The sequence below is a fragment of the Brachyhypopomus gauderio genome, chromosome 17, assembly GCF_052324685.1.
Source record: "Brachyhypopomus gauderio isolate BG-103 chromosome 17, BGAUD_0.2, whole genome shotgun sequence".
Taxonomy (NCBI): Eukaryota; Metazoa; Chordata; class Actinopteri; order Gymnotiformes; family Hypopomidae; genus Brachyhypopomus; species Brachyhypopomus gauderio.
Window position 1 is genome coordinate 12,126,460 of NC_135227.1, and position 12,764 is coordinate 12,139,223.

General features: G+C 42.6%; 1 protein-coding gene across 1 annotated transcript in view; it reads right to left on the minus strand.

The window, feature by feature from the left end:
• Positions 1 to 417: 417 nt before the first annotated feature.
• Positions 418 to 12,764, minus strand: part of mdga2a (MAM domain containing glycosylphosphatidylinositol anchor 2a) — a 178,290-nt gene continuing 165,943 nt past the window's right edge. The window contains exons 16-17 of the mRNA XM_076978570.1: positions 3,129 to 3,231; positions 418 to 2,569 (exon numbers count right to left, since the gene is read on the minus strand). Coding sequence (XP_076834685.1) covers positions 2,481 to 2,569; positions 3,129 to 3,231 — 192 coding nt within the window. The 3' untranslated portion in view covers positions 418 to 2,480. The remainder of the gene's footprint in view (positions 2,570 to 3,128; positions 3,232 to 12,764) is intronic.

Here is a 12,764-nt window from a genome sequence, read left to right on the forward strand (position 1 = left end):
TGAATAAGGTTCTTAGATGAATCCCAAAAGAAAGACTTTTTATAAGACGTCACTGGCTGAAATCAGAATGTGTTCAGTGGCCCAAAACCAGTTATACCAGGTACCATCAAGATGTGCTTATTTGCAGTCCTTGTAAATGGTCATTGTTAAATAAACGGGGTTGAGACTGTTCAAAGCATCAGAAGAATGTGGGTAGGAAAGAATTTAAAAACAGTTTCAGAACAGCAAGCCCACCTAAAACATATTTTTCACATATAAATTAGAAACACGTTAAATTAGAAACAAGTTAAAAATAGGTGAACAATTATTTGAATTAGCTAAAACATCAGAAAGAAAATTCATATTGTTACCATCAAAGCTTTTTATTGATCAGAGATGTAAAATATCTTTTTCCCTTTTCATATCTAATTACTGGGGGGTAATTCCTATTAGAAGTGGCATTCATCAAATTCAAGAGAAAACGTATTGTGTGGGAGTTTCTTGTGTATTTTGTCATGGTAGTGATATTACACATTGTGCTTTTTATTGTATGAATATTTAAAAATGTGAAACCTGGAGAGCAGGTCCTGTCCAATGAATTTGCATATAATCGCATATATTTGATATTTTCATAATACCATACTATAGATTCATTTCATGATGTATAATATGATAATGAAAAAGGGATTTAAAATGGATTTGTTTACAACAAAAGAAATTGTTGTTAGAAACCATATATTTTAGACTAACAAAAATGAGGGAGGAAAGTTTATCTTCCCCAGAAATGAGCTTTATGAACAAAAGTGACTTTACAATACAGTTCCAAAAACCAACTGGTTAAGGTAATGTATGGTCTCAGGTAGTTCAGAGATATTTTTTAAACAGTTTGTGTAAAAGCAGTAATTTTTCAACTGAGTAATAAAATATTATTTGTAAGAATCCAAGAGGATGGAGTCAGCTCAACAAGGCAGTTCACTGAATACATCGGATTTCATCCTTTGTAGTATTCCATTCATAAGTGTTCAAAAATGTCATCTTCAACAGCACAAACATCTTATTGAACTGATGGAGGATTTCACAGTGGCCCTCCTAGCTGTATTTCATCCAGAGTCTAGAGGTCCGATTTCTTGTTCATCGTTAAAGGAACTGTCACTTTCTTTCAATTTTTCCGTCATACTTCTCTCTCCGTCTAAGTCAGGATTGGAGCATGACAGGGTGTATGCTTTAAAGCAGTTGTCAAAGTAAATAATGCTGAACAGCATGAGGAAATGAAGAGGGCTAATGTGGGATGTTGGGTCCAAACGTGGCACTAGGGTTATCCATTAGTCGTGGTCACTTCTTATAGTTTTGCCTTTCGTCTTCATCCTGCTGATATGCTATGAAGTGTGCCAATGATCAATAGCCAACCAGGTGTCTGAACAGAATGATGTTACACTGAGTTCTGAAGGCACTTGATTTCATTGCAGACAGCAGCTCCCTGTTCCTTACTGAACAGGGTCCTTCGGCGTAAAAGCTCGTGAACGGATGGCTATCTTTCTGCACCTCAAGAAAACAACTGCTTGCAGACTGGCAAAACTTCAGACGGGCACAGTTTGGAATTCAGTAGACAACCCATACAGTAGTTAAACGATGACATTCAAGCATTCCTTGTTCCATTTTAAAATGTGTTTTATGGAGCCAAGCTAAAGTGAAAAGGCCAACTCAATGATTCCTAGGGTGTGGGAGTGTTCAATTTGTCAGTTAGCCATGAGTTTAATTTATACTGGACATATACCCACTGACAAAGGCGAAAACAAATCAACAAACAAAGAAACTAGAAACAAATTCAAACAAAAACATACGCCAATAGAAACCTTGTCATATTCAGCTTCATTACTGCAATAATACAAATAGGCAATAACCTATTCATATTTTAGCATGGTACAATAACAATATACGGTAAAAGATAATAAATTGAAAACAGTATAGATTTTGGGAGCCCTAATCAGTTACACCACATGTAGAGAATAATTCATTTTCCTCTGATTTTTAATTGGCTTTTAAATATGTTTTTATTCACCAATTATGTCATTCCTGTCATTTAACAGGAAGTCTGTCTTCTTCACTTATATATTGCAGAACTGTGGCCTAGTAGATTATTGTGAGAAACAAGCAAAACATTGTGGAAAATACATTGTATCTTTGTGCTTTGAAAAGATTCACATGGTAGGTTTTTCAAATCCATCATAATCAAAGAATCCAGGCAGACCCATTCACATCTTAAGGAATACAATGACTTTAATTGGCTTTTGAATCCTGACTTTGCATGGTCTCCTGTTATATACTGAAAGTTATTTGTTAGCTAGTGACTGACTCTCTCCCGTGCTCCATCTGGATCTTACTTTGAACTGTGGTTCTCTCTTACAGACGGGATGAATCTTTGGTAGTTGGATTCAGGCAGTCCTTGTCTGCCAAAAGCCCCTAGGAGTTCCAGAGCCAGATTTGACATCTCAAGGACATGGTCACCTCCGATGGACAAACAAGACCAAGAGCAGAGTGAAACATAACTGCCATATATGCTTTGCTCTGGGAGGGGCCAGAGACCTAAGATCTAGACAAACACATGAACACACACAAACACACACACACACACACGCACACACACACACACACACACACACACACACACACACACACACACACACAAACGTTAAACTAAAATAATTTCAACTGTGTTATTGACATGTACACATCAAAACAAAGTCTGACTATTTCACCATCACTGCAATGGCCTGGTGTTTACATAAAACAAAATACAGAAACTATCGTACATTATAAATGCTGTAATCAAACATTAAATTATATAATCATTCAGTGAAACACATCCTATAATCATAAAAATTTTCATTGTAAAATAGATATTTGAAGGTCCTTTAGATGTCTCACTTAAACATCTACATTATGAACAGTGTAATTAAGAAAACGGTGAATAGCTACTCAGTAAAACAGCCAGAGATACCACTGGTCTGCATCACAAGTTAATATTTCATATATTCTATTGATTGAGCATTGTAACATTATGTAAGAGGAGTCTCATAGTCTGCAGTTCTATTCAGAAATCAATACATAAGAAATTTAAAGTCTATTTTATAAGCATTCAATATACTCACTGCTATTGGGAGGGGGGTCTCGACATTCTCCCTCCTCAATGGTCACATCGTCTATAGCAATATCTCCTTCAATTCCAGAACCACGGATACCCTCCAAAACCATCTACACATATGGATAGGTATAAGAACGGAATAAATCACCTCAGCTTACAATTCCTCATGAACAATTTAATAGTGCTCAGATTAACCATTATTAAGCATTTCATTTACAGTCCGTTGATCTGAATATGCAGGCATGATTAAACCATTATGGAGCAGTTTCACACTTCATGTAGTGGTTTAACAGGTGTCAAGTGTATACTTCAGTGAACAAGAAATAAGACTCTACATTGTATTTAAAGACGTACATTTAGAAAATAAATGAATCTCTTAATAAAGCCTGATGTTTTAAATCTTATTTAATTGCAGAAGGACTTTAGTGTTATGATGGCAAATGGGCCTTAAGTTATTCTGACAGTAGGGGGTTACTTTATATTCACATACAGGCCTGCAGTCAGCAGCTGACCGCTGTTAGTGCCCTAAAGTCACTCAGGTTTTACAGGTAACAATGTAACTGGTATGTTTCCAAAGTAATGGACTGTTCACCTGGTATCTAGCTTAGGTGGTACAGCCCACCACGTGGTTTTGTTTGTTTCCCTTTGTTTTGACAATGTGCCAGGATGTCACCATGCACGCTTTTGTTATCCTGACATGTTGGCATGCCCTCGTTGTTATCCTGTTACACATTACACGTGTCTCTTGTTATGTTCCTCCTTAGCATGTATATTCATGCTGTTTCTGTTTGGTTCTTCCTTGTCAGTAATTGAACCTGATGGGATAGGTGACTGAACATTCAGGTGTGTCACCTGAATTCAGGTGTGATGTTCCCATATCCTCTAATGTTCTTAAGCTTGTGTTTCTCATGCACAGTTCGTTTGTATACTGCTGTGTGTGTTTTACTTTTGGTTTCCATTACAAATCTTCTGTTGTTCGAGACTGGAGCCTACATCCTTTTTCCTACTAGGAGCCAAATATGAACCAAATATTTTTTAATAATGAAATTTTTTGGCTACTAGAAAATCATGCAAGATGCCTCTCTTAGCACATACACCAGCTTCCAGAACTCCATAGCATACAAGACACCCAGAACTGTAACTGCTGTTTTAGCATCTGCTGTTCAGACAGCCCTACAAACCCACTGTGGATATGTTTTATATTTAACAGTTTGCATCCTGCACCCTGTAATCAGTGCTTCTTAAGGACGCGTATGTTTAATGGCGAGTTACGCACAAAAGGACTGCCACCAGGAGTAACACTTTTCAAACCAGCCTGTGTATTAGAGTGTAACTTCCTGTCAAGTTCTATGTAATTTTCCAGAATTTACATCTGTGTATGAATCAGTACAAATAAATTCTTACTGCTTCGTAATGGTCCTACAGGTACAGCAAACAACAAGGCTATGAACAAGAGGGTAGGGGAGTAACAACTGGGGAGTTACGAGTTTAACTTCCCAACATGTACTGTATAGGTTTCCAAAAAACAGGACATCGCAGACAGAAGTCCATCATCAGTTGTACAAGCAAAGTGCTTCTTCAAATCTCTCTCTCTGTCTCAGAGATCCAAAGAAGAACTTTGCTTGCACAACTGAGAGAGAGAGGGTGAGAGAGAGAGACGAAAGAGAGAAGTGCAATAAAAACAAATGCTTTTGCCCTTTGCACGTGGCAGTTATGACAATCATTTTTTGTGCGAGTTTGGCAGGCAAGTTTCACCCACACTCCAGATTACAGGCAGGCTGGCGTAGAAAGAAAGCCTGTCTTACCTCTCTCAAGATGACAAAAAGAGCTATAGAAGGCTCGTATTGTCATCTGAGGAAGAATGAAAACTACAGCAATTTAATACATACATTTATATCTTTAATTACACAAAAATAAGGCATGCAAGAATTTATTAAACTGCTATTCACAAAGTGCACAATAGTTATCCTATTCTTACTCTAAGGACAAAGTACATATTCTGTAAATACAGAGAAACAACTGGGAGAATTAGTGGCTGGATTATGAAGTTTCCATTATTCTTCTAATCTTATTCTATAAATACACAGAACAAATATGGTATGTGCTTGTCACGTCCAGCCCCTCCCTCCTCCCTGGTCCCGCCTAGCTCCCCGCTCCCATTTGTTCCTCCCTCTGTCTGTCACACCCTCGTCGTTAGTCTCGTACACCTGAGTCTCATTTCACCGTCTTGTTTCTGTGTTTAAAACCCCCCTAGTGTTTTACTCCCGTGTTGGTCACTCCTCTGTCTTGCCTTCCTTCTTCTCTACTTTAGTCTCGCCCTGTTTCGCTCCCTCTCCTCGTCTGTTGGTTTATGTTCCCTGTGTTTTACGCTTGTGTGATTGTTGCTTATGTTTCCCGTCATTAGTATGTTATGGTTCACTCTCTCGTGGTCTATTTAGTTATTCGTTATGCTGTAGTGTTGCTGGTATTTCGTTGCCCCTGTATTCATTGCATCTCGTGTGTTTGGTTTATTAGTTGTCATGTTCTCATGTGTTCACATCTCCCTGTTGTTTGCTTAACCGTTGTAGTAGTGTCCTTTCCGTAGCGTTTATATTAGCTTCCTTGTTACGTGTGTGTGCTGTATCTATTGTGTTTTGGTTTTCATATAGTGTTTCCCATGTGTATTGTCTGGTAGGGTTTGTCTGTCTCTTTCTAGTTGATGTCTCTTAGTTCTGTTATCTCCCTGGATTCTGTTTGTTAGACGTGGTGTTTGTATTGAATAAATTAGTTCTCTTGCACTTGCATCACACCCTCCCCTGAAACGTTACAGAATGACCGACCCGAGTATGACGCAGCAAGAGTCTTTTACCTCTAGCAGTCCCTTAGTTCCAGAGGAAAAGGATTATTTATTATCCAATCTGGATAACCTGCAGACCTTACTGGTCAAAAACTCGAGGGGTAAATACATTGACCTACCTTCGCTGGCCCCCTGCCCTGAGGAATACGATGGGGAGACCATGCCTGCTGACAATTATATTATGCAATGGACACTCTATATCCGATTGCTAACTTGCCCTCCGCCACCACAGGATATCTTGGTTTTATTTATGCGCTCTCTCCTAAAGGCCAAAGCACTTGAGTGGGCGAACTTAGTATTGTCCAAGCGCATGACTGAAGCCTTAACGGTAGAAGGGTTTTGTAAGTACATGCGCACCAGGTTCGCTGGTGTCACTGTACAGCCCTCCTCCCATCAGATTAGGAGACATGCTGCGGGGGTGCTCCCCAAAGGATTTTTTGCGGGTGGCTGTACTCAACCCCGTGGATCCGAACAGGCCGACTCCGTCAGCCGAGTGGGGAGATTCAGAGACTGCAAGGCTGGCACCTCCGCATCAATTGTGCCTCCCAGCATCTCGTCTGCGTTGACGCCTAACACCTTTCACCCTGCAACCCATGAACCTGTGTCCCTTGATTCTGAGGGTACCTCGTTGGTGGTTCGGCCTCCCGATGACGTCGGCCTGGAGGCTCTACTCCCTGATGACGTCCGCTCGGCGGTCCCACCTCCCGATGACGTCAGCCCGGAGGCTCTACCCCCTGATGACGTCCGCTTGGTGGTTCTGCCTCCCGATGACGTCTGCTCGGTGGTCCCGTCTCCCGATGACGTCTGCACGGCGGCCCCGCCCTCCGATGAGGTCTGCACGGTGGTCCCGCCCTCCGATGACGTCTGCACGGCGGCCCTGCCCTCCGATGACGTCTGCACGGCGGCCCCGCCCTCGGGTGACGGCCTCGTTGCCTGATGAAGTCGGTCCTGCGACTCCGTCCCCCGATGACTGCGTTCAGGTGGCCACGCACCCAGAGGACTACGTCCCGGTGGCCACGCCCTCCGATGGCTACGTCCCGGTGGCCACAGCCTCCAATGACTCCGTCCCGGTGGCCGCGCCCTCCGATGGCTACGTCCCGGTGGCCACAGCCTCCAATGACTCCGTCCCGGTGGCCGCGCCCTCCGATGACTCCGTCTGCACGGCGGCTGCACCCTCCGACGACGGCGTCTGCACGGCTGCCTCGGGCTCAGATGACGTCCGCCCGGCTGCTTCGGGCCCAGATGACACCCCTGTCCCCGGGGCCCCCTTGGCTTCCATGCTTCCCGGGGCCTCCTCATCGCCCAGGCACCTCAGAGCCTCCTTGGCACCTCTGCCTCCTGTGCCCGCAACTCGGAGGAGGTCGCTGCCTGTTCCTGCTGCCTGCCAGCGGGCCCCGCCTGTTCTTGCTGCCCGCCAGCGGGCTCCGCCTGTTCCTGCTACCCGCCAGCGGACCCCGCCTGTTCCCGCTGCCGGCCAACAGATTCTGCCTGTTCCCGCTGCCGGCCAACAGACTTTGCCTGTTCCCGCTTCCAGCCAACAGACCCGGCCGGTCCCTGCGGCCCGTCCCTGCGGCCCGTCGCCTAGCCACCCAGGTCCCTGCGGCCCCTTTGCCGTCCTCCCCAGTCTCCACTGTCCCTCAGCCGGACCTGCCAGTACCCATGTACCCTTCCCCGGCTCCCCTGGACACTCCTCCGGCTCTGCCGGTCCACCAGGACACTTCTCAGTCAACGCCAGCCCCCACAGTGACTGCCTTGCCCGTCTGTGGGCCTGGGGCTGGTCCCATGCTGAACTGTCCGGACACTGACACTCTTGTTAATCCTGCTTTGCACTCACCTGTGTTCCCTTTTTTGCCATGTCCCCTCCCTGGCTTCCTGTTGGTCCCTGTTCCTGTGTGTGTCTCTGTGCGCGTCCGCGTACCTGTCCCTGTGTCCGTCCTCGGTGGTGTTCTCCATGTCCCTGTGCCTGTCTCTGTTCCCCAGGTAGTCACCCACTTTGTTCCCGTCCCCATCTCTGTCGTCCTATGCCTGTTTGCTTCTGTGTCCCAGTCCTCCCTGGTGTCCAGTCCTGTGCCCTTGACCCTGTCTTGTCCAGCCCCCTTGGTCCCGCCTCCTGTGTCGACTCCCTGTCCTATCCCGTCTGGCCCCGTTCCCACGTCACGGCCCGTTCCTTGTCCCGGTCCTCCCATACGTCTGGAGTCCGGGCTATTGTGTCCGTCCTGCCCCGTGTCTGTTGTCCCTGCCCCGGCCTCGCCCGCTCGTCTCCCTCTGTGCCGTGGTGTCTCTGTCCCCAGCGTCTGTCCGGCCCTCCCTGGTTGGCGTGCTCTGGAGTTGCACGCCTTGAGGGGGGGGTTATGTCACGTCCAGCCCCTCCCTCCTCCCTGGTCCCGACTAGCTCCCCGCTCCCATTCGTTCCTCCCTCTGTCTGTCATGCCCTCGTCGTTAGTCTCGTACACCTGAGTCTCATTTCACCATCTTGTTTCTGTGTATAAAAACCCCCTAGTGTTTTACTCCCGTGTTGGTCATTCCTTGTGCGTGAGTCCCTCGTCACTCCTCTGTCTTGCCTTCCTTCTTCTCTACTTTAGTCTCGCCCTGTTTCGCTCCCTCTCCTCATCTGTTGGTTTATGTTCCCTGTGTTTTACGCTTGTGTGATTGTTGCTTATGTTTCTCGTCATTAGTATGTTATGGTTCACTCTCTCGTGGTCTATTTAGTTATTCGTTATGCTGTAGTGTTGCTGGTATTTCGTTGCCCCTGTATTCATTGCATCTCATGTGTTTGGTTTATTAGTTGTCATGTTCTCATGTGTTCACATCTCCCTGTTGTTTGCTTAACCGTTTATATTAGCTTCCTTGTTACGTGTGTGCGCTGTATCTATTGTGTTTTGGTTTTCATATAGTGTTTTCCATGTGTATTGTCTGGTAGGGTTTGTCTGGCTCTTTCTAGTTAATGTCTCAGTTCTGTTCTCTCCCTGGATTCTGTTTGTTAGACGTGGTGTTTGTATTGAATAAATTAGTTCTCTTGCACTTGCGTCACACCCTCCCCTGAAACGTTACAGTGCTGCTCTTCTGATCTTACAGTGTAATTAAGAAAACTAAACAGGATTAAATACAATACTAAAAACTACTGAAATATTACTCATTATTAAATCATTTTTGTTTTCATGCTTTCCAAAACAAAATAACCAATTACCAAACAAAACTTAACATTAAACCTTTAAGTAACATTTTTATGAAGGGCAGGACACCAACATAAGCCCTTCACGACAGCTTACTTAAATAACCTATTATATTATAATTCTGCTTTATGGAACATTTATATGTTGGCACTGCATGATGTTTATACTGAATTTCAAACCTAGAATGAGAAAAAATGACTGTTACCTAGCTAGCATAGCTAGCACGACTTTAGGTTATATACAAAGTCTAAGGACAGTTTGGAAGCCATGAAGGAATGTTGTTGCTTATTATTTCCCCACTCTGACAAGTTCAATTTATTTGTTTTGTAATGACCTTATTATCATGACATAACAAATGGACTAATTCATTTGAGATCCCAAAAACAGTTATCTCAAGATAACTGGATAATACTGTAATACTGTATTAACTGTTGCACGTCATGTTGTATTAATTGTTGTACATCTTGTTTGCATGCTGCACTGTACTATCTAGCTCACGGTCATTAGCTAATTAGTTGAATAATTAAATCAGCTGCACCTAAATGGATGATTTTCTTGCTGCCTTGAGGGACTAGAAATATACCCAATGAGAATTAAAAAAATGGCAGAAGACAAGATATTTCGCATCTCATCTTAACTAGCCTTCAACAACAGTCCTAGCTGCTTAGCTAGCTCAAGATGGACTGCAGCTAGTCCACTGGACAGTGAGCTTGTTGCATGGCGCAAGTAAATAGAACAGTAGAGTCCAGGGTGTAACTCATAAGTTATAAAGGAAGGCTTCACTCAAAACTCATTTGGACTTGAATTTTTGAGCATTTGAACTACTGCACGAAGTGTGAAAGAAAGTACTATTGGAAAGTACACTTCAACTGATTGTAAAGATACCATGCAGATAATCTTTATTGTTACACAAAAGATGCTCACCTCGATGAAGCAGATTCTAATTGACAAAAAATTGTTACTGAATAATTTAGTCTGTCAATGGATCATAACAGTGAGTAGGGAAGGAGAATGTAAGGGAAATTAGGCATCTACAATGACATAAAAAATAATCTAAAAATTTACTAACTGAAGGCAAGGTTCAATTTGTGAGATTTGCTTTTTTCTTTATTGGTCATCTTTGCTTCATGAAGTCTGACTGCAGACTTTTTTTTATAAACGATATATTGTGAAAATAACATTTAACAGATTTGACTCTATGTCACGTTGAGGACCCCGGCCCCTCCCTTTTGGGCGTGTGTCAACGTTGTCCATGTGCTTTGTCTGCGTCAGTGGATATTCGTGGTTGGGGTTATGTCGTGTGATTAATAAGTCTCACCTGTGAATCGTCTCGTGATCACGTGGGGCTAATGTGGTTTGTCTATTTAATGTGCGCTCGCGCAGTGTCCTGTGCTCGTCGTTGTCTATAGTCTACACGTTTCTGTGAGTACGTTATATGTTCCTCGTGCGCTATTGCGCAATCTCTGTGTGGACGAAATAAAGTGACGTCTGTAGCAAGGATTCCGTGTCTCGTCCTTCGCTCCACCCCGTTCGTCACACTCTATATGTCTCTGTTGTCATTGTGATATGTAATAATATGGTATTACTTTTAATTGTTAGAATTAGTGAGTAAATGTCATTCATTCATTGGTTAATTAGATCACATGACAGTTTTGCTCTGTCCCAGCTCCTAGTGCATCTGAAACAAACCATTGAAAACACCTAGTACAGGTATATTGAGTGTGATATTACAGCTAAATCATGTGTTGAGTTACAATTAACTGTCTTACATAAAGACAATAACCTTCTCATTTGTATGTTAAAGAAACGATCTCACTGCCAGTACAGTAGCTTGGAATATTAATGAAATGTCAAGAATGAGGTAGGAAACAACAGTTTTTATTGTTATAATAAATTACATTGTTACAATTCAAATTAATATTGAATTGTGTTCAATATTTATATTCAATATTAAGTGTTAGGAACCTCACCCCTTCTGAAGCTACAGCCCCACCCAGAGGTTCGACATCCAGAAACACATGATCCCAATCCCAAGAATACACTCACTGTCTATAGTTTGCCATGCCTTCGCCAGTCCTATATAACCACAAATGTTCAACTTCCTCTTTGTGATATACTGCCGACTTATGCTGCCTACTAAGTGTTTCAACACTCGTGTTGCTCTCCCGTGTTCTGATCTCTGCTTTCTCTTTGGACCTTGTTCCCAGTCTAGCCCTTGGATTTGTCTCTGACTCGGGCTCTCGTGGCCAGACTTCGGACTGTTGTCACATAGGGCTCCGCATCCCTCTACTAGCTATCATTCCTGTCATCCTGTTCCGTGTGTCAGTGTTTTCCATGCCTGTTTGTCCCGCCCTGTTTCCCCGTCTGTCACGCCCCTGTCATCAGTTATCCCACCTGAGTCTAGTTGGTTCCTGTTGTTTCTGTGTATTTATATTCCGTGTTTCCCTGGACTGGTGTCGGTTACTGTCGTAAGTAGTTTCCTGTATCTCCTGGTTCTCATGTGCTTGGTTTGTGTTTTTCTCTTCAGTCTCGTTTTGTTTTAGTTGTTCATTGTTTTCAGTATGTCGCTACGTGTACGTTTAGTTTCATGTTCTGATTCATTAACAGACTTGACTAATGCCTTCTTGTTTGACTCTTGAGTTTGGAATTCCCTTTATTAAATCTCGCTCTCCCCAGCGTTTGTGTCCGCCTCTCACTCCGTGATGTGCAAAGCGTTACAACTATACTAACTACTCTCTTGCCTCTCCTTATCTCGTAGTAAATCAGTGACTTCAGATTTGGCTGTGTTTCTCACCGTTAGCAGTGGGAGCAGTCCAGAGATATAATAAAACTCATTCTTTGCATTCGGATCTGTTTGTGTTTTGTCATTTGCGCAATGTTACTGTAACATGGTTATTATTTTTATTATTATTTAGATTGTTTTTAGTTTTGAAATTTTGACCAACATAGAAAACATCATAACAAAATATTTGACCATACTGCCCAGCTAGGCTTAAAATCTTTGTTGATATTTACAATCATACTAAATGTTTATTTATTTTTTTTTGGCAGGTGGATCAAGATGTTGTCAAGTCGATGGATGAGGAAATTGTCAAGATATACTGCTCATTTTGTAAACCATGTGTATGGTATCTTCAACGATATATCCTATGTATAGATACTAAGTTGCAAGTCTTTATTACAACCAAAACTGAACAATACTTGCCAACACGAGGGAGCGAAAATAATCTTGTAGATACCTGACTTCTTCCTCTAATCCCCATTTGAATGAATGAATGAATGAATGAATGTTTCAATTTATATACAATTTATAAATTTGTGACTACCCAAACACGTGAATGAAGCATCCATCGAGGATCAGTTCCCCATTACACTATATATATATATATATATATATATATATATATATATATATATATATATATATATATATATATATATATATATGTATGTATACACACACACACACACACACACACACAAAGAAGTTACACCATTACCAGAATTACTGGGAAATTAACCAGTAATACAGTGTATTTGCCCATGATTGGTCTTTTTTAGAAGAAAATGATACTTCCAAGTTCCTGTATAGCAGTAGTGACTCTCTAAATCATACTCGCCAGTAACTTGTTGA